The 25000-nt window shown below is 49.7% G+C and overlaps 1 protein-coding gene across 3 annotated transcripts in view; it reads right to left on the bottom strand.

The window, feature by feature from the left end:
* Positions 1-25000, bottom strand: part of LOC110520814 (integrin alpha-10) — a 63335-nt gene that overhangs the window by 14626 nt on the left and 23709 nt on the right. For all 3 annotated transcript variants that reach the window (XR_016492579.1, XR_016492580.1, XM_090224170.1), the window contains exons 8-11: positions 14714-14864; positions 2882-3047; positions 207-280; positions 1-77 (exon numbers count right to left, since the gene is read on the bottom strand). The exon at positions 1-77 is cut by the window's left edge and continues 68 nt beyond it. Coding sequence is in view for 1 of the 3 variants with exons in the window: in XM_090224170.1 (XP_090080296.1) it covers positions 1-77; positions 207-280; positions 2882-3047; positions 14714-14864 (468 nt within the window). In the remaining 2 variants the exon portion in view is untranslated. The remainder of the gene's footprint in view (positions 78-206; positions 281-2881; positions 3048-14713; positions 14865-25000) is intronic.

Below are 25000 nucleotides of genomic sequence, written 5' to 3' on the forward strand. Positions count from 1 at the left end.
ATGCGGCCCTCAGCGCCCTCCTTCAGCACCCCTCCGTCCCAGTCATACGCCCCCACCATCCCAAACAGGATGCCGTCCTGAAACACACGCATGGGAGAGGGGGGATAAACATACAGTACAATGACAGATCAGAAATTCAAGTCAATGACATGACGCGTGAGCTCGCATGCTTGCACACTACGCACACACACACATGGTGGACTCACATCGAGAACGTGTGTGGAGAAGCCAATCTGGGACATCTCAAACTTGAAGGAGCTCTCGTTGTACCCCAGCGTCCCTGTGACGAAACAGAAACATCAAAACAACGTTTAACAAACCTTTCTAGCACATTTTCTGTAGTATCCAACACAAAAATCTAGTTGAGCAGATCTCTCTGTCTCCAAGCTATTATTTCGTATCATGTGATTCAAAAATTATTTTATTAAAGTCATGAGTCTCACCCTCTCATGTTTCTGTGCCCAACCACATATCTGTGTGGTGTGGGGGTTCAGTGACTGAGTGAGGGGCTAATGGGACCTCTGCTGAGGTGAAAGCGGAACAGGTTTACCCTAACCCTAACTCTCAGATGAAGTTTAGTTGAATGTTTGGTTAATGTTTCTTCTGCCAGTGCCAGGTGGCATGGGACTAAACATGGCATCCTGTGCTGCCCACTCTGACACATGAATACCGTGATGGGACTAAATGTGGCATCCTGTGCTGCCCACTCTGACACCTGAATACCGTGATGGGACTAAACATGGCATTCTGTGCTGCCCACTCTGACACATGAATATCGTGATGGGACTAAATGTGGCATCCTGTGCTGCCCACTCTGACACCTGAATACCGTGATGGGACTAAACATGGCATTCTGTGCTGCCCACTCTGACACATGAATATCGTGATGGGACTAAATGTGGCATCCTGTGCTGCCCACTCTGACACATGAATATCGTGATGGGACTAAATGTGGCATTCTGTGCTGCCCACTCTGACACATGAATATCGTGATGGGACTAAACATGGCATTCTGTGCTGCCCACTCTGACACATGAATATCGTGATGGGACTAAATGTGGCATTCTGTGCTGCCCACTCTGACACATGAATATCGTGATGGGACTAAATGTGGCATCCTGTGCTGCCCACTCTGACACCTGAATACCGTGATGGGACTAAACATGGCATTCTGTGCTGCCCACTCTGACACATGAATATCGTGATGGGACTAAATGTGGCATCCTGTGCTGCCCACTCTGACACATGAATACCGTGATGGGACTAAATGTGGCATCCTGTGCTGCCCACTCTGACACCTGAATACCGTGATGGGACTAAACATGGCATTCTGTGCTGCCCACTCTGACACATGAATACCGTGATGGGACTAAATGTGGCATCCTGTGCTGCCCACTCTGACACCTGAATACCGTGATGGGACTAAACATGGCATTCTGTGCTGCCCACTCTGACACATGAATATCGTGATGGGACTAAATGTGGCATCCTGTGCTGCCCACTCTGACACATGAATATCGTGATGGGACTAAATGTGGCATCCTGTGCTGCCCACTCTGACACATGAATATCGTGATGGGACTAAACATGGCATCCTGTGCTGCCCACTCTGACACATGAATATCGTGATGGGACTAAATGTGGCATCCTGTGCTGCCCACTCTGACACCTGAATACCGTGATGGGACTAAATGTGGCATCCTGTGCTGCCCACTCTGACACATGAATACCGTGATGGGACTAAATGTGGCATCCTGTGCTGCCCACTCTGACACATGAATACCGTGATGGGACTAAATGTGGCATCCTGTGCTGCCCACTCTGACACCTGAATACCGTGATGGGACTAAATGTGGCATCCTGTGCTGCCCACTCTGACACCTGAATACCGTGATGGGACTAAACGTGGCATCCTGTGCTGCCCACTCTGACACATGAATACCGTGATGGGACTAAATGTGGCATCCTGTGCTGCCCACTCTGACACATGAATACCGTGATGGGACTAAATGTGGCATCCTGTGCTGCCCACTCTGACACATGAATACCGTGATGGGACTAAATGTGGCATTCTGTGCTGCCCACTCTGACACATGAATACCGTGATGGGACTAAATGTGGCATCCTGTGCTGCCCACTCTGACACATGAATACCGTGATGGGACTAAATGTGGCATCCTGTGCTGCCCACTCTGACACATGAATACCGTGATGGGACTAAATGTGGCATCCTGTGCTGCCCACTCTGACACATGAATACCGTGATGGGACTAAATGTGGCATCCTGTGCTGCCCACTCTGACACATGAATACTCACTCTCAATTCAAATACTGTTCTTTTACTTCTATCCCCTTTCACCTTTACTCCATACATTCCCTCCCTTCCTTCCCCTCCCCAATCTGCCACTATCTAGATACCACAGGTTAGTGCCCTCTCTCTCCCTCCTCACTCAAGACCCCAGCTGGTATACAGAATCTACCTCCCCCATCCTCTCATATCCTCCACTCCCTTCCTCCCTCGCTCCCTACAGACTTCAGGGTGGCATAATTTCTCAGTCTTCCTCCCTTGTTCCTGTAAGTGTTGTGATAGCTGCTCGCGCCCTTCTTTCCTTTTCAAGGTAGTGGCATCTATCCATCCCTTCCTCTTTCATTCCGTCTGGGATTAAATGTGGCACCATTCCCCCTTTTTGCCTCTTTCCCAATTGAAAGAGAGTAACATCCCTCTCTCTTCTAACTTTCTCCCTGGTTAAATAAGAAAGCAGTTACTCCCTGTCTCCAGAACACAGACACCCTTTCCCCTCCTTTCTCTTTCCAGCACTTTCACCTCCCTCCCTCCTCTCCTCCCTCTCCCTCCCCCTTCCTCTTCCTCTCTCCGTCTCACCCTCTAGAGTGAAGATGCGGTCTCCTAGTGCATCTACGATGTCGTTGAGTGCCGCCTCGTCAGTCACGTTGAAGAAGTATTTGTCGTCAGGGTCGCTGGCAATGTACTTGATCTCACTGATAAACGTCTCTGGGTCCTGCTGCCTGCGGATGTAGTGACCCAATACCTGGAGGGAGAGAGAAAGGGATGAGAAAAGAGAGGGGGAGAGATAAAGGGGGAGGGAGAGAGAAAGGGATGAGAAAAAAGAGGGGGGAGAGATAGAGAGAGAAAGGGATGAGAAAAGAGAGGGGGAGAGATAAAGGGGGAGGGAGAGAGAAAGGGATGAGGAAAGAGAGGGGGAGAGATAAAGGGGGAGGGAGAGAGAAAGGGATGAGGAAAGAGTGGTGGGTGAGAGAGATGAAGAAAGAGGGGGAACAGAGAAAGGGATGAGGAAAGAGAGGGGGAGAGAAAGAGTGAGGGAGAGAGAAAGGGATGAGGAAAGAGAGGGGGAGAGATAAAGGGGGAGGGAGAGAGAGAGAAAGGGGTTAAAGGGAAGGGTAGAAAAACAAAAGGGAGAGAAAGAAGGGGTTAAATGTAAGGGACAGAAAAAGTGAAAGGTAGAGCGAGAGATAACATTAACAGACATATTCTCTACGTCTTCCGCCAATAACTCCTCCATGTTTCACAGGGACAGAGAACATTTATATAGAGGGAGAGATATTACTGAGTCAGGACAATCTGAGAGGACAGAGAGAGAGCTGCCAACACCAACCCCGTACAGTACAGTAGGGGACATAACCTGAATCAAGGACAACCACAGAGAGACAGACAGATGTGCAGAGTATAAGCCCTTAAAAGAGAAAAAACAGATGATGTACGCAGGGTTCTAACTAAGATACTGTCCGTAGGGTTCTAACTAAGATACTGTCCGTAGGGTTCTAACTAGGGGGTGTCTAAAAACAGATACTGTCCGTAGGGTTCTAACTAAGATACTGTCCGTAGGGTTCTAACTAAGGGGGTGTCTTAAAACAGATACTGTCCGTAGGGTTCTAACTAAGGGGTGTCTAAAACAGATACTGTCCGTAGGGTTCTAACTAAGGGGGTGTCTAAAAACAGATACTGTCCGTAGGGTTCTAACTAAGGGGGTGTCTAAAAACAGATACTGTCCGTAGGGTTCTAACTAAGGGGGTGTCTAAAAACAGATACTGTCCGTAGGGTTCTAACTAAGGGGGTGTCTAAAAACAGATACTGTCCGTAGGGTTCTAACTAAGGGGGTGTCTAAAAACAGATACTGTCCGTAGGGTTCTAACTAAGGGGGTGTCTAAAAACAGATACTGTCCGTAGGGTTCTAACTAAGGGGGTGTCTAAAAACAGACACTGTCCGTAGGGTTCTAACTAAGGGGGTGTCTAAAAACAGATACTGTCCGTAGGGTTCTAACTAAGGGGGTGTCTAAAAACAGATACTGTCCGTAGGGTTCTAACTAAGGGGGTGTCTAAAAACAGATACTGTCCGTAGGGTTCTAACTAAGGGGGTGTCTAAAAACAGATACTGTCCGTAGGGTTCTAACTAAGGGGGTGTCTAAAAACAGATACTGTCTGTAGGGTTATAACTAAGGGGGTGTCTAAAAACAGATACTGTCCGTAGGGTTCTAACTAAGGGGGTGTCTAAAAACAGATACTGTCCATAGGGTTCTAACTAAGGGGTTGTCTAAAAATGGAGTCAGCTAAAATGTTTGGGAAATACTGCTCTAGCAAACCGTAAAATGAAAGAATTGGTCCAGACAGGGGAGAGAGATGACTGGTGTGGTAGGGCTCTCTAGTGTGAGGAGGTTATAGTAATAGCTACAGTTAGTAGTCTGTACTACAGAATAGCCTAAACACTGCAGTAAGGAGCACATTCCTCCCCAGAAACCCAATCCCAACAATCCTTCCCTGTCACTCTGGCTGCCATCTTAAATAAGGAAATTCTCTGTATTCAAAGGAGACGGAGGGAAGGAGGGAGGGATGGATGGAGGGAGGGAGAGCGGGATGGAGGAAGGGAGGGATAGAGGGAGATATAGAGGAAGGGAGGGAGGGATGAAGGGAGGGACGAAGGGTGGGACGGAGGGAGGAAGGGAGGGAGGGAGGGAGGGAGGGAGGGAGGGAGGGAGGGAGGGAGGGAGGGAGGGAGGGAGGGAGGGAGGGAGGGAGGGAAGGAAGGGAGGAAGGGAGGGATGGAGGAGGGAGGGATAAATGAAGGGAGGGAGAGAGAGAGGGAAGGAGGAAGGGAGGTATGGAGGGATGAAGGGAGGGAGAGAGGGAAGGAGGAAGGAGGGATGGAGGGAGGGATGGAGGGATGGATGAAGGGAGGGAGAGAGGGAAGGAGGAAGGGAGGGAGTGAGAGAGAGACAGAGAGAGAGAGACAGAGGGAGAGGGAGGGAGGGATGGATGGATGGATGGATGAAGGGATGGAAGGAAGGAAGGAAGGAAGGAAGGAAGGAAGGAAGGAAGGAAGGAAGGAAGGAAGGAAGGAAGAGATGGAGGGAGGGAGGGTTTAAAGTGAAGGAATCCTACACTATAAATGTATACATGGAGATATTATAGAAGCAGAGAAATTCCGTTGGTCTTGCCAGCTGCTGCTGGTTTGTCCTCAGAGACACGAACGGAGAGGGAGGACAGAAATACAGACAGCGGGAGGTAGCTTGTTAACTATTCAAAACATACAGTGAAGTTATAGCTACTGCAAATGTACACAGGCACATGCACACAAACAAACTCGCAAACAGGCAAACACACACCCTTTGACCCCCCCCCCCCCTTGTTGACTGTAAATCCTGTGTGAGTCGGCAGGCAGGCAGGCTGATGTATAAAACACGACACAGGCTGTTATTTTAGAGAGCTTGTTGCTCTGCTCTCCCCAAAGGGCTGTTTTCTGTCCTACACACACTGGCAGCAGGACAGAGAGCAACAACATCAAAACATTGCAGCCGTCACAGTGAAACCACATTTCAGCAAGACCCTGGAGATTCTCTCTCTCTCTCTCTCTCTCTCTCTCACTCTCTCTCTCTAATTTAATCTAAGGGATTTTATTGGTGTGCGAAACATATGTTTACAGGGAAAATAAATAAACATAAATATGGGTTGTATTTACAATGGTGTTTGTTCTTCACTGGTTGCCTTTGTCTTGTGGCAACAGGTCACAAATCTTGCTACTGTGATGGTACACTGTGGTATTTCACCAAACATATATGGGAGTTTGTCTAAATGCTATGCTCACTGAGTCTGGACATAGTCAAAGCTTTCCTTAAGTTTGGGTCAGTCACAGTGGTCAGGTATTCTGCCGCTGTGTACTCTCTGTTTAGGGCCAAATAGCATTCTAGTTTGCTCTGTTTTTTGTTAATTCTTTCCAATGTGTCAAGTAATTATCTTTTTGTTTTCTCATGATTTGCTTGGGTCTAACTGTGTTACAGTCCTGGGGCTCTGTGGTGTCTGTGTTTGTGAACAGAGCCCCAGGACCAGCTTGCTTAGGGGACTCTTCTCCAGGTTCATCTCTCTGTAGGTGATGGCTTTGTTATGGAAGGTTTGGGAATCGCTTCCTTTTAGGTGGTTACAGAATTTAACGGCTCTTTTCTGGATTTAGATAATTAGTGGGTATCGGCCTAATTCTGCTCTGCATGCATTATTTGGTGTTCTACGTTGTACACAGAGGATATTTTTGCAGAATTCTGCGTGCAGAGTCTCAATTTGGTGTTTGTCCCATTTTGTGAGGTCTTGGTTGGTGAGCGGACCTCAGACCTCACAACCATGAAGGGCAATGGGCTCTATGACTGATTCAAGTATTTTTTAGCCAAATCCTAATTGGTATGTTGAAATGTATCTTCCTTTTGATGGCATAGAATGCCCTTCTTGCCTTGTCTCTCAGATCGTTCACAGCTTTGTGGAAGTTACCTGTGCTGCTGATGTTTAGGCCAAGGTAGGTATAGTTTTTTGTGTGCTCTAAGGCAACAGTGTCTAGATGGAATTTGTATTTGTGGTCCTGGTGACTGGACCTGTTTTGGAACACCATTATTTTGGTCTTACTGAGATTTCTCTCTCTCTTCTCTCTCAGTCCCCCTGTCTCTCTCTCTCTCTCCGTCCACCCGTCTCTCTCTCTCTCTCTCCGTCCCCCCGTCTCGCTCTCTCTCTCTCTCTCTCTCTCTCTCTCTCTCAGTCTTCCGGGCTCTCTCTCTCTCTCTCGCTCAGTCCCCCCGTCTCTCTCTCACTCTCAGTCCCCCCGTCTCTCTCTCTCTCTCTCTCTCAGTCCCCCCGTCTCTCTCTCACTCTCAGTCCCCCCGTCTCTCTCTCTCTCTCTCTCTCTCTCTCAGTCCCCCCGTCTCTCTCTCACTCTCAGTCCCCCCGTCTCTCTCTCTCTCTCTCACTCTCAGTCCCCCCGTCTCTCTCTCACTCTCTCTTTCTCAGTCCCCCCGTCTCTCTCTCACTCTCAGTCCACCCGTCTCTCTCTCTCCCTCTCACTCTCAGTCCCCCCGTCTTTCTCTCTCACTCTCTCTCTCTCTGTCCCCCCGTCTCTCTTTCACTCTCAGTCCACCCGTCTCTCTCTCTCTCTCTCTCTCTCTCTCTCTCTCTCTCTCTCCCAGTCCCCCTGTCTCACTCTTTCTCTCTCAGTCCCCGTCTCTCTCTCTCTCTCGCTCAGTCCCCCCGTCTCTCTCTCTCTCTCTCTCTCTCAGTACCCCCGTCTCTCTCTCTCTCACTCTCAATCCCCGTCTCTCTCTCTCTCTCTCAGTCCCCCCGTCTCTCTCTCACTCTCTCTCTCAGTCCCCGTCTCTCTCTCTCTCTCTCTCAGTCCCCGTCTCTCTCACTCTCTCTCAGTCCCCCCGTCTCTCTCTCTCTCTCTCAGTCCCCCCGTCTCTATCTCTCTCACTCTCAGTCCCCGTCTCTCTCTCTCTCTCTCACTCAGTCCCCCCGTCTCTCTCTCTCTCTCTCACTCTCAGTCCCCCCGTCTCTCTCTCTCTCTCTCTCTCTCTTAGTCCTCCCATCTCTCTCTCACTCTCAGTCCACCCGTCTCTCTCTCTCTCTCTCTCTCACTCTCAGTCCCCCGTCTCTCTCTTTCTCTCTCTCTCTCTCTCTCTCTCTTAGTCCCCCAGTATCTCTCTCACTCTCAGTCCACCCGTCTCTCTCTCTCTCTCTCTCTCTCTCTCTCTCTCTCTCTCCCAGTCCCCCTCTCTCTCTCTCTCTCTCTCTCTCAGTCCCCGTCTCTCTCTCTCAGTCCCCCTGTCTCTCTCTCTCAGTCCCCCTGTCTCTCTCTCTCTCTCTCAGTCCCCCCGTCTCGCTCTCTATCTCTCTCTTTCTCAGTCCACCCGTCTCTCTCTCTCTCCCTCTCTCTCAGTCCCCCCATCTCTCTCTCTCTCTGTCCCCCCGTCTCTCTCTCTCTCTCTCAGTCCCCCCGTCTCTCTCTCTCTCTCTCAGTACCCCCGTCTCTCTCTCTCTCACTCTCAATCCCCGTCTCTCTCTCTCTCTCTCTCTCAGTCCCCCCGTCTCTCTCTCACTCACTCTCTCTCTCAGTCCCCGTCTCTCTCTCTCTCAGTCCCCGTCTCTCTCACTCTCTCTCTCTCTCAGTCCCCCCGTCTCTCACTCTCTCTCTCAGTCCCCCCGTCTCTATCTCTCTCACTCTCAGTCCCCGTCTCTCTCTCTCTCACTCAGTCCCCCCGTCTCTCTCTCACTCTCAGTCCCCCGTCTCTCTCTCTCTCTCTCTCTCTTAGTCCCCCTGTCTCTCTCTCACTCTCAGTCCACCCGTCTCTCTCTCTCTCTCTCTCTCACTCTCAGTTCCCCCGTCTATCTCTCTCTCTCTCTCTCTCTCTCTCTCTTAGTCCCCCAGTATCTCTCTCACTCTCAGTCCACCCGTCTCTCTCTCTCTCTCTCTCTCTCTCTCTCTCTCTCTCTCTCCCAGTGCCCCTCTCTCTCTCTCTCTCTCTCTCAGTCCCCATCTCTCTCTCTCAGTCCCCCTGTCTCTCTCTCTCAGTCCCCCTGTCTCTCTCTCTCTCTCTCTCTCAGTCCCCCCGTCTCGCTCTCTCTCTCTCTCTTTCTCAGTCCACCCGTCTCTCTCTCTCTCCCTCTCTCTCAGTCCCCCCATCTCTCTCTCCCTCTGTCCCCTCGTCTCTCTCTCTCTCTCTCTCTTAGTCCCCCTGTCTCTCTCTCACTCTCAGTCCACCCGTCTCTCTCTCTCTCTCTCTCTCACTCTCAGTTCCCCCGTCTATCTCTCTCTCTCTCTCTCTCTCTCTCTTAGTCCCCCAGTATCTCTCTCACTCTCAGTCCACCCGTCTCTCTCTCTCTCTCTCTCTCTCTCTCTCTCTCTCTCTCCCCAGTGCCCCTCTCTCTCTCTCTCTCTCTCTCAGTCCCCATCTCTCTCTCTCAGTCCCCTGTCTCTCTCTCTCAGTCCCCCTGTCTCTCTCTCTCTCTCTCTCTCAGTCCCCCCGTCTCGCTCTCTCTCTCTCTCTTTCTCAGTCCACCCGTCTCTCTCTCTCTCCCTCTCTCTCAGTCCCCCCATCTCTCTCTCCCTCTGTCCCCTCGTCTCTCTCTCTCTCTCTCTCTCTCTCTCTCTCTGTCCACCCATCTCTCTCTCTCTCTCTCTCAGTCCCCCCATCTCTCTCTCTCTCAGTCCCCCTGTCTCTCTCTCTCTCAGTCCCCCTGTCTCTCTCTCTCAGTTCCACCCATCTCTCTCTCTCAGTCCCCCCGTCTCTCTCTCTCTCTCTCTCAGTCCCCGCGTCTCTCTCTCTCTCTCAGTCCCCCTGTCTCTCTCTCTCTCTCTCAGTCCCCTTGTCCCTCTCTCTCTCAGTCTCCCCCCGTCTCTCTCTCTCTCTCAGTCCCCCTGTCTCTCTCTCTCTCACTCTCAGTCCCCCCGTCTCTCTCTCTCTCTCTCAGTCCCCCCGTCTCTCTCTCTCTTAGTCCCCCGTCTCTCTCTCTCTCTCTCTCTCTCTCTCAGTCCACCCGTCTCCCTCTCTCTCTCTCTCTCTCTCTCTCTCTCTCAGTCCCCATCTCTCTCTCTCAGTCCCCCTGTCTCTCTCTCTCAGTCCCCTGTCTCTCTCTCTCTCTCTCAGTCCCCCCGTCTCGCTCTCTCTCTCTCTCTTTCTCAGTCCACCCGTCTCTCTCTCTCTCCCTCTCTCTCAGTCCCCCCATCTCTCTCTCCCTCTGTCCCCTCGTCTCTCTCTCTCTCTCTCTCAGTCCCCCCGTCTCTCTCTCTCTCTCTCTCTCTCTCTCTCTCTGTCCACCCATCTCTCTCTCTCTCTCTCTCAGTCCCCCCATCTCTCTCTCTCTCAGTCCCCCTGTCTCTCTCTCTCTCAGTCCCCCTGTCTCTCTCTCTCAGTTCCACCCATCTCTCTCTCTCAGTCCCCCCGTCTCTCTCTCTCTCTCTCTCAGTCCCCGCGTCTCTCTCTCTCTCTCAGTCCCCCTGTCTCTCTCTCTCTCTCTCAGTCCCCTTGTCCCTCTCTCTCTCAGTCTCCCCCCGTCTCTCTCTCTCTCTCAGTCCCCCTGTCTCTCTCTCTCTCACTCTAAGGCCCCCCGTCTCTCTCTCTCTCTCTCAGTCCCCCCGTCTCTCTCTCTCTTAGTCCCCCGTCTCTCTCTCTCTCTCTCTCTCTCTCAGTCCACCCGTCTCCCTCTCTCTCTCTCTCTCTCTCTCTCTCTCTCAGTCCCCCCGTCTCTCTCTCTCTCAGTCCCCCCCGTCTCTCTCTCTCTCAGTGCCCCCGTCTCTCTCTCTCTCTCTCTCTCTCTCTCTCTCTCTCTCTCACAGTCCACCCGTCTCCCTCTCTCTCTCTCTCTCTCTCTCTCTCTCTCTCTCTCTCTCTCTCTCTCTCAGTCCCCCCGTCTCTCTCTCTCTCAGTCCCCCCGTCTCTCTCTCTCTCAGTCCCCCTGTGTGTCTCTCTCTCTCTCTCTTTCTCTCTCTCTCTCGGTCCCCCCGTCTCTCTCTCTCTCAGTCTCCCCCGTTTCTCTGACAGTGGCTCTGCAGGTCCCAGTGTTTATATTGTGGTTCCTCTGGTGACAGTGGCCCTGCAGGTCCCAGTGTTTATATTGTGGTTCCTCTGGTGACTGTGGCTCTGCAGGTCACAGTGTTTATATTGTGGTTCCTCTGGTGACAGTGGCCCTGCAGGTCCCAGTGTTTATATTGTGGTTCCTCTGGTGACAGTGGCCCTGCAGGTCCCAGTGTTTATATTGTGTTTCCTCTGGTGACTGTGGCCCTGCAGGTCACAGTGTTTATATTGTGGTTCCTCTGGTGACTGTGGCTCTGCAGGTCACATTGTTTATATTGTGGTTCCTCTGGTGACAGTGGCCCTGCAGGTCCCAGTGTTTATATTGTGGTTCCTCTGGTGACTGTGGCCCTGCAGGTCCCAGTGTTTTTATTGTGGTTCCTCTGGTGACAGTGGCCCTGCAGGTCACAGTGTTTATATTGTGGTTCCTCTGGTGACAGTGGCCCTGCAGGTCCCATTGTTTATATTGTGGTTCCTCTGGTGACAGTGGCCCTGCAGGTCCCAGTGTTTATATTGTGGTTCCTCTGGTGACAGTGGCCCTGCAGGTCCCAGTGTTTATATTGTGGTTCCTCTGGTGACTGTGGCCCTGCAGGTCCCAGTGTTTATATTGTGGTTCCTCTGGTGACTGTGGCCCTGCAGGTCACAGTGTTTATATTGTGGTTCCTCTGGTGACAGTGGCCCTGCAGGTCCCATTGTTTATATTGTGGTTCCTCTGGTGACTGTGGCCCTGCAGGTCCCATTGTTTATATTGTGGTTCCTCTGGTGACTGTGGCCCTGCAGGTCCCAGTGTTTATATTGTGGTTCCTCTGGTGACAGTGGCCCTGCAGGTCCCAGTGTTTATATTGTGGTTCCTCTGGTTACTGTGGCCCTGCAGGTCCCAGTGTTTATATTGTGGATCCTCTGGTGACAGTGGCCCTGCAGGTCCCAGTGTTTATATTGTGTTTCCTCTGGTGACAGTGGCCCTGCAGGTCCCAGTGTTTATATTGTGGTTCCTCTGGTGACTGTGGCTCTGCAGGTGCCAGTGTTTATATTGTGGTTCCTCTGGTGACAGTGGCTCTGCAGGTCACAGTGTTTATATTGTGGTTCCTCTGGTGACTGTGGCCCTGCAGGTCCCAGTGTTTATATTGTGGTTCCTCTAGTGACAGTGGCCCTGCAGGTCCCAGTGTTTATATTGTGGTTCCTCTGGTGACTGTGGCCCTGCAGGTCCCAGTGTTTATATTGTGGTTCCTCTGGTGACTGTGGCCCTGCAGGTCCCAGTGTTTATATTGTGGTTCCTCTGGTGACTGTGGCCCTGCAGGTCCCAGTGTTTATATTGTGGTTCCTCTAGTGACAGAGGCCCTGCAGGTCCCAGTGTTTATATTGTGGTTCCTCTGGTTACTGTGGCCCTGCAGGTCCCAGTGTTTATATTGTAGTTCCTCTGGTGACAGTGGCCCTGCAGGTCCCAGTGTTTATATTGTGGTTCCTCTGGTGACAGTGGCCCTGCAGGTCACAGTGTTTATATTGTGGTTCCTCTGGTGACAGTGGCTCTGCAGGTCCCAGTGTTTATATTGTGGTTCCTCTGGTGACAGTGGCTCTGCAGGTCCCAGTGTTTATATTGTGGTTCCTCTGGTGACTGTGGCCCTGCAGGTCCCAGTGTTTATATTGTGGTTCCTCTGGTGACAGTGGCCCTGCAGGTCCCAGTGTTTATATTGTGGTTCCTCTGGTGACAGTGGCCCTGCAGGTCACAGTGTTTATATTGTGGTTCCTCTGGTGACAGTGGCTCTGCAGGTCCCAGTGTTTATATTGTGGTTCCTCTGGTGACAGTGGCTCTGCAGGTCCCAGTGTTTATATTGTGGTTCCTCTGGTGACAGTGGCCCTGCAGGTCCCAGTGTTTATATTGTGGTTCCTCTGGTGACAGTGGCCCTGCAGGTCCCAGTGTTTATATTGTGGTTCCTCTGGTGACAGTGGCCCTGCAGGTCCTAGTGTTTATATTGTGGTTCCTCTGGTGACTGTGGCCCTGCAGGTCCCAGTGTTTATATTGTGGTTCCTCTGGTGACAGTGGCCCTGCAGGTCACAGTGTTTATATTGTGGTTCCTCTGGTGACAGTGGCTCTGCAGGTCCCAGTGTTTATATTGTGGTTCCTCTGGTGACAGTGGCTCTGCAGGTCCCAGTGTTTATATTGTGGTTCCTCTGGTGACAGTGGCTCTGCAGATCCCAGTGTTTACATTGTGGTTCCTCTGGTGACTGTGGCTCTGCAGGTCCCAGTGTTTATATTGTGGTTCCTCTGGTGACAGTGGCTCTGCAGGTGCCAGTGTTTATATTGTGGTTCCTCTGGTGACTGTGGCCCTGCAGGTCACAGTGTTTATATTGTGGTTCCTCTGGTGACAGTGGCTCTGCAGGTTACAGTGTTTATATTGTGGTTCCTCTGGTGACAGTGGCTCTGCAGGTCCCAGTGTTTATATTGTGGTTCCTCTGGTGACTGTGGCCCTGCAGGTCCCAGTGTTTATATTGTGGTTCCTCTGGTGACAGTGGCCCTGCAGGTCCCAGTGTTTATATTGTGGTTCCTCTGGTGACAGTGGCCCTGCAGGTCACAGTGTTTATATTGTGGTTCCTCTGGTGACAGTGGCTCTGCAGGTCCCAGTGTTTATATTGTGGTTCCTCTGGTGACAGTGGCTCTGCAGGTCCCAGTGTTTATATTGTGGTTCCTCTGGTGACAGTGGCCCTGCAGGTCCCAGTGTTTATATTGTGGTTCCTCTGGTGACAGTGGCCCTGCAGGTCCCAGTGTTTATATTGTGGTTCCTCTGGTGACAGTGGCCCTGCAGGTCCCAGTGTTTATATTGTGGTTCCTCTGGTGACTGTGGCCCTGCAGGTCCCAGTGTTTATATTGTGGTTCCTCTGGTGACAGTGGCCCTGCAGGTCACAGTGTTTATATTGTGGTTCCTCTGGTGACAGTGGCTCTGCAGGTCCCAGTGTTTATATTGTGGTTCCTCTGGTGACAGTGGCTCTGCAGGTCCCAGTGTTTATATTGTGGTTCCTCTGGTGACAGTGGCTCTGCAGATCCCAGTGTTTACATTGTGGTTCCTCTGGTGACTGTGGCTCTGCAGGTCCCAGTGTTTATATTGTGGTTCCTCTGGTGACAGTGGCTCTGCAGGTCCCAGTGTTTATATTGTGGTTCCTCTGGTGACTGTGGCTCTGCAGGTCCCAGTGTTTATATTGTGGTTCCTCTGGTGACTGTGGCCCTGCAGGTCCCAGTGTTTATATTGTGGTTTCTCTGGTGACTGTGTCTCTGCAGGTCCCAGTGTTTATATTGTGGTTCCTCTGGTGACAGTGGCTCTGCAGGTCCCAGTGTTTATATTGTGGGCTGGGGAAGAGTCTCCGACTGCTCAGCCACTGGAGTCTGTTCCACCACACCACCAAAACCACATCACTCGAGACACTGATGGGGTGTGTGCATGTGTGTGTCTGTGTGTGTGTGTGTTAGGGGGGTGGGGTTGGGCAGGAAGACATAGCTGTTGTTACCCACTGGGTTATTTTAAGAAGCCAGAGGGGTTCAGTTAGTGATTTGCTGGGGCTATTTTAAAGACCACAGGCATTATTTCAGGCCAGTTTGAGGCTGAATGGGCAGGATGGCTAGCTCTCACGTTATGCAGGGTATGTGAGGTGGTATGGTGGAAAAGCTGTTTCAATACAGCTATTTCAGGAGTGGGGTTGGTTGGTGAGACTGTCCGCCATATTGGTTAACGAGTTTGTGGTGTAGCAGGCATGCTGCATTCATGTGCTCTATGGAACAGTGTGTGTGTGTGTGTGCGTGCATGCATCTCTGTGTGTGCATATGTGTGTGTGTGTGCGCGCCCGCGTGTATGTGTGTGTGTGTACTCACAGCGATGGCATATCTGGTGATGTTTCTCTTCTCACACTCCTCCAGAGCATCCGGTAGCTCCTCCCCATCATGTGACTCTCCGTCCGTCACCACGATCATGACTTTGGTGGCACCCTCCCTCGCCCCCCGCTCAGGGCTGAATGCCTCCGTACTGGACAAAGACAGATATAAATAACTTTATTAGGTAAATATCACAGTGCTGTTGTCAGCATGTTAAAACAGCACATACTGGTTCAAGACCCAAACTGCTTACATGTACATTCTCTTTCCGTTGCCCTGAACCAAACCACAATAAAACACAAATATTGTTCTAGAGTTGGATCTGAAACATCATGGCCTGAAGTAGAGTATCTCATGACAAGCTGTAGACCACACTATTTACCAAGAGAGTTTTCATTTTTTTCGTGGCTGTTTATTTACCACCACAGACAGATGCTGGCACTAAGACCTCACTCAGTCAGCTGTATAAGGAAATAAGCAAACAGGAAACCTCTCACCCAGAGGCAGCGCTCCTAGTGGCCGGGGACTTTAATGCAGGGAAACTTAAATCAGTTTTACCTAATTTCTATCAGCATGTTAAATGCACAACCAGAGGGGAAAAAAATCTAGATCACCTTTACTCCACGTACAGAGACAAGTACAAAGCTCTCCCTCGCCCTCCATTTGACAAATCTGACCATAATTCTATCCTCCTGATTCCTGCTTACAAGCTAAAATTAAAGTAGGAAGCACCAGTGACTCAGTCTATAAAAAAGTGGTCAGATGAAGCAGATGCTAAACTACAGGACTGTTTTGCTATAACAGACTGGAACATGTTCCGGGATTCTTCCAATGACCTTGAGGAGTAACGCCACATCAGTCACTGGCTTTATCAATAAGTGCATCGAGGACATCGTCCCCACAGTGACTGTACGTACATACCCCAACCAGAAGCCATGGATTACAGGCAACATTCGCACTGAGCGAAAGGTTAGAGCTGCCGCTTTCAAGGTGCAGGACTCTAACCCGGAAGGTTATAAGAAATCCTGCTATACCCTCAGACGAACCATCAAACAAGCAAAGTGCCAATATAGGACTAAGATTGAATCATACTACACAGACTACAAAGGGAAGCACAGCCGCGAGCTGCCCAGTGACACGACCCTACCAGACGAGCTAAATCACTTCTATGCTCGCTTCGAGGCAAGCAACACTGACGCATGCATGAGAGCATCAGCTGTTCCGGGCGACTGTGTGATCACGCTCTCCGTAGCTAACGTGAGTAAGACCTTTAAACAGGTCAACATTCACAAGGCCACTGGGCCAGACGGATTACCAGGAAGTGTGCTCCGGGTATGTGCTGACCAACTGGCAGGTGTCTCACTGACATTTTCAACATGTCCCTGATTGAGTCTGTAATACCAACATGTTTCAAGCAGACCACCATAGTCCCTGTGCCCAAGAGCACAATTTCTATCAGCATGTTAAATGAGCACTAAGGCGACCTGCCTAAATTAATACAGACCCGTAACACTTACGTCTGTAGCCATGAAGTGCTTTGAAAGGCTGGTAATGGCTCACATTAACCCAGAAACCCTAGACCCACTCCAATTTGCATACCGCTCAAACAGATCCACAGATGATGCAATCTCTATTGCACTCCACACTGCCCTTCCCCACCTGGACAAAAGGAACACCTCCGTGAGAATACTATTAATTGACTACAGCTCAGTGTTCAAAACCATAGTGCCCTCAAAGCTCATCACTAAGCTAAGGACCCTGGGACTAAACACCTCCCTCTGCAACTGGATCCTGGACTTCCTGATGGGCCGCCCCCAGGTGGTGAGGGTAGGTAGCAACACTGGCGCCCATCAGGGGTGTGTGCTCAGTCCCCTCCTATACTCCCTGTTCACCCACAACTGCATGGCCAGGCACAACTCCAACACCATCATTAAGTTTGCAGACGACACAACAGTGGTAGGCCTGGTGACCAACAATGACGAGACAGCCTATAGGGAGGAGGTCAGAGACCTAGCCGGGTGGTGCCAGAATAGCAACCTATCCCTCAATGTAATCAAGACAAAGGAGATGATTGTGGACTACAGGAAAAGGAGGACAAGCACTCCCCATTCTCATCGACGGGGCTGTAAATCAAAATCAAATCACATTTTATTAGTCACATGCTCCAAATACAACCTTACAGTAAAATGCTTACTTACGAGCCCCAAACCAACAATGCAGTTTTAAAAAGATACGGATAAGAAAGTGGAGCAGGTTGAGAGCTTCAAGAGGGTAGTGTACAGAGGGTAGTGTACAGAGGGTAGTGTACAGAGGGTAGTGCGTATGGTCCAGTACATCATTGGGGCCAAGCTCCCTGCCATCCAGGACCTACAGTGGGGAGAACAAGTATTTGATACACTGCCGATTTTGCAGGTTTCCCTACTTACAAAGCATGTAGAGGGCTGTAATTTTTATCATAGGTACACTTCAACTGTGAGAGTTGGAATCGAAAACAAAAATCCAGAAAATCACATTGTATGATTTTGAAGTAATGAATTTGCATTTTATTGCATGACATAAGTATTTGATACATCAGAAAAGCAGAACTTAATATTTGGTACAGAAACCTTTGTTTGCAATTACAGAGATCATACGTTTCTTGTAGTTCTTGACCAGGAACTTTTGTCTGTTTAAGGACCAGTTCATTTTGTCTGTTTAAACCTACCAGCATTGTCCTTTGCTCCTGTCTTTGCTATAGTCCCTGTTTTCTAGTTTCCTGGTTTTGACCTTTCCTGCCTGACATGACCCTAAGCCTGCCTGCCGTCCTGTACCTTTACCTCTACTCAAAATTACCGACCTCTGCCTGACCTGACCCCAAGCCCGCCTGCCGTCCTGTACCTTTGCCTCTACTCTGGATTACCGACCTCTGCCTGACCTGACCCTGAGCCCGCCTGCTGTCCTGTACCTTTACCTCTACTCTGTATTACCGACCTCTGCCTGACCTGACCCTGAGCCCGCCTGCTGTCCTGTACCTTTGCCTCTACTCTGGATTACCGACCTCTGCCTGACCTGACCCCGAGCCCGTATGCCGTCCCGTACCTTTGCCTCTACTCTGGATTACCGACCTCTGCCTGACCTGACCCCGAGCCTGCTGTTCCGATGCCTTACACCCTCTCTGGATTACCGACCTCTGCCTGACCTGACCCCGAGCCTGCCTGCTGTTCCGCTACCTTACACCCTCTCTGGATTACCGACCTCTGCCTGACCTGACCCCGAGCCTGCTGTTCCGATGCCTTACACCCTCTCTGGATTACCGACCTCTGCCTGACCTGACCCCGAGCCTGCCTGCTGTTCCGCTACCTTACACCCTCTCTGGATTACCGACCTCTGCCTGACCTGACCCCGAGCCTGCTGTTCCGATGCCTTACACCCTCTCTGGATTACCGACCTCTGCCTGACCTGACCCCGACCCTGCCTGCTGTTCCGCTACCTTACACCCTCTCTGGATTACCAACCTCTGCCTGACCTGACCCCAAGCCTGCCTGCTGTTCCGCTACCTTACACCCTCTCTGGATTACGGACCTCTACCTGACCTGACCCCGAGCCTGCCTGCTGTTCTGCTGCCTTACACCCTCTCTGGATTATTGAGCCCTGCCTGCCTTGACCTGTCGTTTGCCTGCCTTGACCTGTCGTTTGCCTGCCTTGACCTGTTGTTTGCCTGCCCCTGTTGAAAGAGTAAACTTTTGTTTCTTCAACACTGTCTGCATATGGGTCATACCTTGAAACGTGATAAGATGACAGATGAGAGAACAAGTGAGTGAGCAGGAAAGACAGAACAGAGAAAGAGAGGGAGAGGGAGGACAGAGGAGAGAACAAGTGAGTGAGCAGGAAAGACAGAACAGAGAAAGAGAGGGAGAGGGAGGACAGAGGAGAGAACAAGTGAGTGAGCAGGAAAGACAGAACAGAGAAAGAGAGGAGCAAAGGAATGTGGGTACAAAAGGAAGACAGAAAGGTAGAGAAGAAAAAGAGAAAGGGAGGATAGAGGAGAGAAAGAGAGGGAGGGAGAGGAGAGAAAGAGAGGGAGAGGGAGGATAGATGAGAGAAAGAGAGGGAGGGAGAGGAGAGAACGAGAGGGAGAGGGAGGATAGATGAGAGAAAGAGAGGGAGGGAGAGGAGAGAAAGAGAGGGAGAGGGAGGATAGAGGAGAGAAAGAGAGGGAGGGAGAGGAGAGAAAGAGAGGGAGAGGGAGGATAGATGAGAGAAAGAGAGGGAGGGAGAGGAGAGAAAGAGAGGGAGAGGGAGGATAGAGGAGAGAAAGAGAGGGAGGGAGAGGATAGAGGAGAGAAAGAGGGAGAGGATAGAGGAGAGAAAGAGAGGGAGGGAGAGGAGAGAAAGAGAGGGAGGGAGAGGAGAGAAAGAGAGGGAGAGGGAGGATAGAGGAGAGAAAGAGAGGGGAGGGAGAGGATAGATGAGAGAAAGAGGGAGAGGATAGAGGAGAGAAAGAGAGGGAGTGAGAGGAGAGAAAGAGAGGGAGGGAGAGGATAGATGAGAGAAAGAGAGGGAGGGAGAGGATAGATGAGAGAAAGAGAGGGAGAGGGAGGATAGAGGAGAGAAAGAGAGGGAGGGAGGGAGAGGATAGAGGAGAGAAAGAGAGAGAGGGAGAGGATAGAGGAGAGAAAGAGAGGGAGGGAGAGGATAGATGAGAGAAAGAGAGGGAGGGAGGATAGAGGAGAGAAAGAGAGGGAGGGAGGGAGAGGATAGAGGAGAGAAAGAGAGAGAGGTAAGATTAGGGTAGAGTTAGTATACACAGAGAGGGAGGGAGAGGATAGATGAGAGAAAGAGGGAGAGGATAGATGAGAGAAAGAGAGGGAGAGGGAGGATAGAGGAGAGAAAGAGAGGGAGGGAGGGAGAGGATAGAGGAGAGAAAGAGAGAGAGGGAGAGGATAGAGGAGAGAAAGAGAGGGAGAGAGGGAGAGGATAGAGGAGAGAAAGAGAGGGAGGGAGGATAGAGGAGAGAAAGAGAGGGAGGGAGAGGATAGAGGAGAGAAAGAGAGGGAGGGAGAGGATAGATGAGAGAAAGAGAGGGAGGGAGGGAGAGGATAGAGGAGAGAAAGAGAGAGAGGGAGAGGATAGAGGAGAGAAAGAGAGGGAGGGAGGGAGAGGATAAAGGAGAGAAAGAGAGAGAGGGAGAGGATAGAGGAGAGAAAGAGAGGGAGGGAGGGAGAGGATAGAGGAGAGAAAGAGAGAGAGGTAAGATTAGGGTAGAGTTAGTATACACAGAGAGGGAGGGAGAGGATAGATGAGAGAAAGAGGGAGAGGATAGATGAGAGAAAGAGAGGGAGAGGGAGGATAGAGGAGAGAAAGAGAGGGAGGGAGGGAGAGGATAGAGGAGAGAAAGAGAGAGAGGGAGAGGATAGAGGAGAGAAAGAGAGGGAGAGAGGGAGAGGATAGAGGAGAGAAAGAGAGGGAGGGAGGATAGAGGAGAGAAAGAGAGGGAGGGAGAGGATAGAGGAGAGAAAGAGAGGGAGGGAGAGGATAGATGAGAGAAAGAGGGAGAGGATAGATGAGAGAAAGAGAGGGAGAGGGAGGATAGAGGAGAGAAAGAGAGGGAGGGAGGGAGAGGATAGAGGAGAGAAAGAGAGAGAGGGAGAGGATAGAGGAGAGAAAGAGAGGGAGGGAGGGAGAGGATAAAGGAGAGAAAGAGAGAGAGGGAGAGGATAGAGGAGAGAAAGAGAGGGAGGGAGGGAGAGGATAGAGGAGAGAAAGAGAGAGAGGTAAGATTAGGGTAGAGTTAGTATACACAGAGTTTCCCTACATCTAAAATAAACAGCCACTAGAAGAAGATAATATATCATGTAGAGTGTTCCTCAGAGTTAAATAACACAGTTGGGAAAAACAGAAATTGGGTGTGAGAGGGAGAGTGACAAAGACGTGCGTGTGATCGCTTCCAACAACTGTTTATGAAACAGATTGGGTGCGATAAGGATAGTGACACAGACCCTGAAAAATCCCCCTAAAATGACAAATAACCATAGGCGTAATCAGGCCAGACTTGACCATATATGAGTTAGACAGACAGGCAGTCAAACAGTCAGACAGTCAGTCCGACAGTCCGACAATCAGTCAGATAGGTAGTCCGACAGTCAGTACGACAGGCAGTCCGACAGGCAGTCCGACAGTCAGTCAGTCAATCAGACAGTCAGTCAGTCAGTCTAGTCATTAAATACAGCTGGTACTTTCCTTTTAAAGTACAGCTCTACCACATAACTGGTGTTACCATGACACACAACCTATCCTAAACACAAAGGTTGTGCAGCGACAACACACACACACACAAACACACACACACACACACACACGCTTGTACACATACAAGGACACACATGCACACAATCATATAACCACACCCTGTTTGTCTGGTGGTGACCTGTTTTGACCACTGGACACTTAGTGGGTAGAGTCTGCTAGCACTTACACACACACACACACAATGCCTAGTGCAGCCAGTGTTAGTGAACTCAGTCATTTTCAGGCGTAACTCTGGCCCAAGCTAAATATAAAGTATGTGGTGAACCCGCAAGAAACGGTCTGGTTAAAAACAACCGTTTCCCTGCACAGCCTGCTAATTATACAGCCAGTCAGAGACAAGAAGGAGAGAGGGGGAGAGAGAGAGAGGAGAGGGAGAGAGAAAGGGTGGAGATGAGAGAGGATAAGCGAGGGAGGAGAGAGAGGAGAAGAGAGGGAGGAGAGAGAGATGAGAAGAGAGGGAGGAGAGAGAGATGAGAAGAAAGAGAGGAGAGAGAGAGGAGAGGGAGAGGAGATGAGAGCGAGAAGAGAGAGAGGAGAGGGAGAGAGAAAGGGTGGAGATGAGAGAGGAGAAGTGAGGGAGGAGAGAGGAGAAGAGAGGGAGGAGATAGAGGAGAAGAGAGGGAGGAGAGAGATGAGAAGAGAGGGAGGAGAGAGAGGAGAGGGAGAGAGAGATGAGAGGGAGGAGAGAGAGAGGTGAGAAGAGGGAGAAGAGAGAGATGAGAAGAGAGGGAGTAGAGAGAGAGGAGAGGGAGTGGAGATGAGAGGGAGGCGAGAGAGAGGAGATAAGAGGGAGGAGAGAGAGGTGAGAAGAAAGGGAGAAGAGAGAGATGAGAAGAGAGGGAGGAGAGAGAGATGAGAAGAGAGGGAGAAGAGAGAGATGAGAAGAGAGGGAGGAGAGAGAGAGATGAGAAGAGAGGGAGGAGAGAGGAGAGGGAGAGGAGATGAGAGGGAGGAGAGAGAGAGGAGATGAGAGGGAGGAGAGAGAGAGATGAGAAGAGAGAGATGAGAAGAGAGGGAGGAGAGAGAGAGATGAGAAGAGAGGGAGAAGAGAGAGAGATGAGAAGAGAGGGAGAAGAGAGAGATGAGAAGAGAGTGAGGAGAGAGAGAGGAGAGGGAGAGGAGAGGGAGGAGAGAGAGAGGAGATGAGAGGGAGGAGAGAGAGGAGATGAGAGGGAGGAGAGAGAGAGATGAGAAGAGAGGGAGAAGAGAGAGATGAGAAGAGAGGGAGGAGAGAGGAGAAGGAGAGGAGATGAGAGGGAGGGAGGAGAGAGGAGAAGGAGAGGAGATGAGAGGGAGGAGAGAGAGAGGAGATGAGAGGGAGGAGAGAGAGAGGTGAGGGGATAGAGAAGAAAGCACAAGAGGATAGATGGAGGAAAGGAGGATGTAGTAGAAGAAAGGAAAAAGAGAGGGAAGGAAAAGTAACATAAGGAGAGGTTGTGAAGAGGAGAGATGACTGAAGATAAACATTCTAGAACACTAGTGGAGCAAGAGAGAAAACACTTTTAAAAACAGTTTATTACAAACAAGCATAAAGCAGGAATAAACCAGCAATTACTGTGCTGCCACTTGACCAATTAAAGAGAGCAGAGAGACCAGGGCCTATGAACATACAGCGAGAAAGAAACACAGAGAAAGTCATAAATAAAAGAATTGTGTGAAATCCACTAGTAAAAAGAGGTGGGTAAGAGCCCAGCTCTGATGTGGCAGAGAGACTGTGTGAAATACAGGGGGATAAAACTGGGGGAAAGAGAAAGTGAAGGAGGGGGAGAAATGAGAGAAAGAGAGGGACATATGTGAGAACAGACTGTGGAAGGGGAGAAGAGAGAATGAGAGAAAGAGATGAAGGGAAGAGAAATGAGGGGGAGGAGCTAGATGAAAGAGTGGTGTTAATTGGGAGGTCTGGTTGTAGTTACACTTTTATAGTCAGGAGTGTGGTCATGACACAACGTGTGTGTGTGTGTGTGTGGTCATGACACAGCATGTGTGTGCGTGTGTGTGTGTGTCACATGGTAAAATGTGTATGACACAGTGAGAGGCAGTAGCTGATACCCTTTTAATAGACTGCTTTACTCTCCTATATCACTCATTTAGCCCCTATGTGTTTTATACTGCTTCCTGTGTGTGTGTGTGTGTGTGTGTGTGTGTGTGTGTGTGTGTGTGTGTGTGTGTGTGTGTGTGTGTGTGTGTGTGTGTGTGTGTGTGGGTCACACCGGTGATGTTTCTCTTCTCACACTCCTCTAGAGTGTGTGTGTGTGTGTGCGTGACTGTGTGTGTGTGTGTGTGTGTGTTTGTACAGCTGCAGTGGCTGTAGGAGCTAACCAGGCTGTACTACAGTGGCCACACCTGCAGCTCTGCTGACCCAGCAACAGCCAACCCCGTCAGTCTTCCTACCAATGCCAGCTCTGGTATATTTTCATCTGTGTGTGTTTGATTCGTACAAGAAGTCCAAGAAACAAAACAGCACAGACAGACAGACAGACAGACAGACAGACAGACAGACAGACAGACAGACAGACAGACAGACAGACAGACAGACAGACAGACAGACAGACAGACAGACAGACAGACAGACAGACAGACAGACAGACAGACAGACAGACAGACAGACAGACAGACAGACAGACAGACAGACAGACAGACAGACAGACAGACAGACAGACAGACAGACAGACAGACAGACAGACAGACAGACAGACAGACAGACAGACAGACAGACAGACAGACAGACAGACAGACAGACAGACAGAGAGAGAGAGAGAGACAGACATGTTCTATGACCGTTTCGACCCAGCACTCATAAACAAGGGTTAATACCAATGTCCCCTCTAAACTGTGTGCAGTGCGCATGCGTAGCTCCCCCTGGACTGCAGTGCAGAATAAATATCAGAGCACGCAGAGAGGCATGAGATTGAACTTCAATCAACTTTCTAGAGTTTTCCGTTAGTTAACACTATCACGTTTCCCTTTACTGTGGAAATTGTGATCGAATCAACGCAATATTAGCCCATTTCAATACAACATACCAAAACAAAACGAACTCTGCAAGAGATGTTGTTGTATTCAGAACTATGCAAGATATGTTGTTGTATTCAGAACTATGCAAGAGATGTTGTTGTATTCAGAACTATGCAAGAGATGTTGTTGTATTCAGAACTATGCAAGATATGTTGTTGTATTCAGAACTATGCAAGAGATGTTGTTGTATTCAGAACTATGCAAGATATGTTGTTGTATTCAGAACTATGCAAGAGATGTTGTTGTATTCAGAACTATGCAAGAGATGTTGTTGTATTCAGAACTATGCAAGAGATGTTGTTGTATTCAGAACTATGCAAGAGATGTTGTTGTATTCAGAACTATGCAAGAGATGTTGTTGTATTCAGAACTATGCAAGAGATGTTGTTGTATTCAGAACTATGCAAGAGATGTTGTTGTATTCAGAATGCATCGGAGTAGGATTCTATTGCATTAACAGGCACGACTGTTAAGGGAATTTTGTATCTATAATGACTAACTATGTATACATTTCAATCAGGATGTACTAATCAGAATACTATTATGTTACTGTATATGTACTAATCAGAATACTATTATGTTACTGTATATGTACTAATCAGAATACTATTATGTTACTGTATAGATGTATGAATTTTCTTTCTTAATCCTAGTACTGAATATAATGTGTGTAAATATAATCAAGGATTAGAACAATGACTGTCTGTTCCTTGGTAGAAATGAATGAACGATATCTTCAGACTGGCTAGAATGCTTATCTACACAAGAAGACCTTGGCTCATAAATTATTTTAAATTGGTAGGGAGACGATGTGGGAAGGCTTGAGATACTGCTTTTGTACCAGGGTGGGAGAAGAGACGGGTTGGTACTGGAACTAATGACGTCATTTTCAGTTTATAACCTGTGGTAAACTGTATCGTGTTCAGTACTCTCGTGAATAAACTCCGCTGATTGACTTTAAGACTGGGCTCTGTCCATTTATTA

This window comes from Oncorhynchus mykiss, chromosome 3 (genome assembly GCF_057628025.1).
Source record: "Oncorhynchus mykiss isolate SJ-2025 chromosome 3, ASM5762802v1, whole genome shotgun sequence".
Lineage (NCBI taxonomy): Eukaryota > Metazoa > Chordata > Actinopteri > Salmoniformes > Salmonidae > Oncorhynchus > Oncorhynchus mykiss.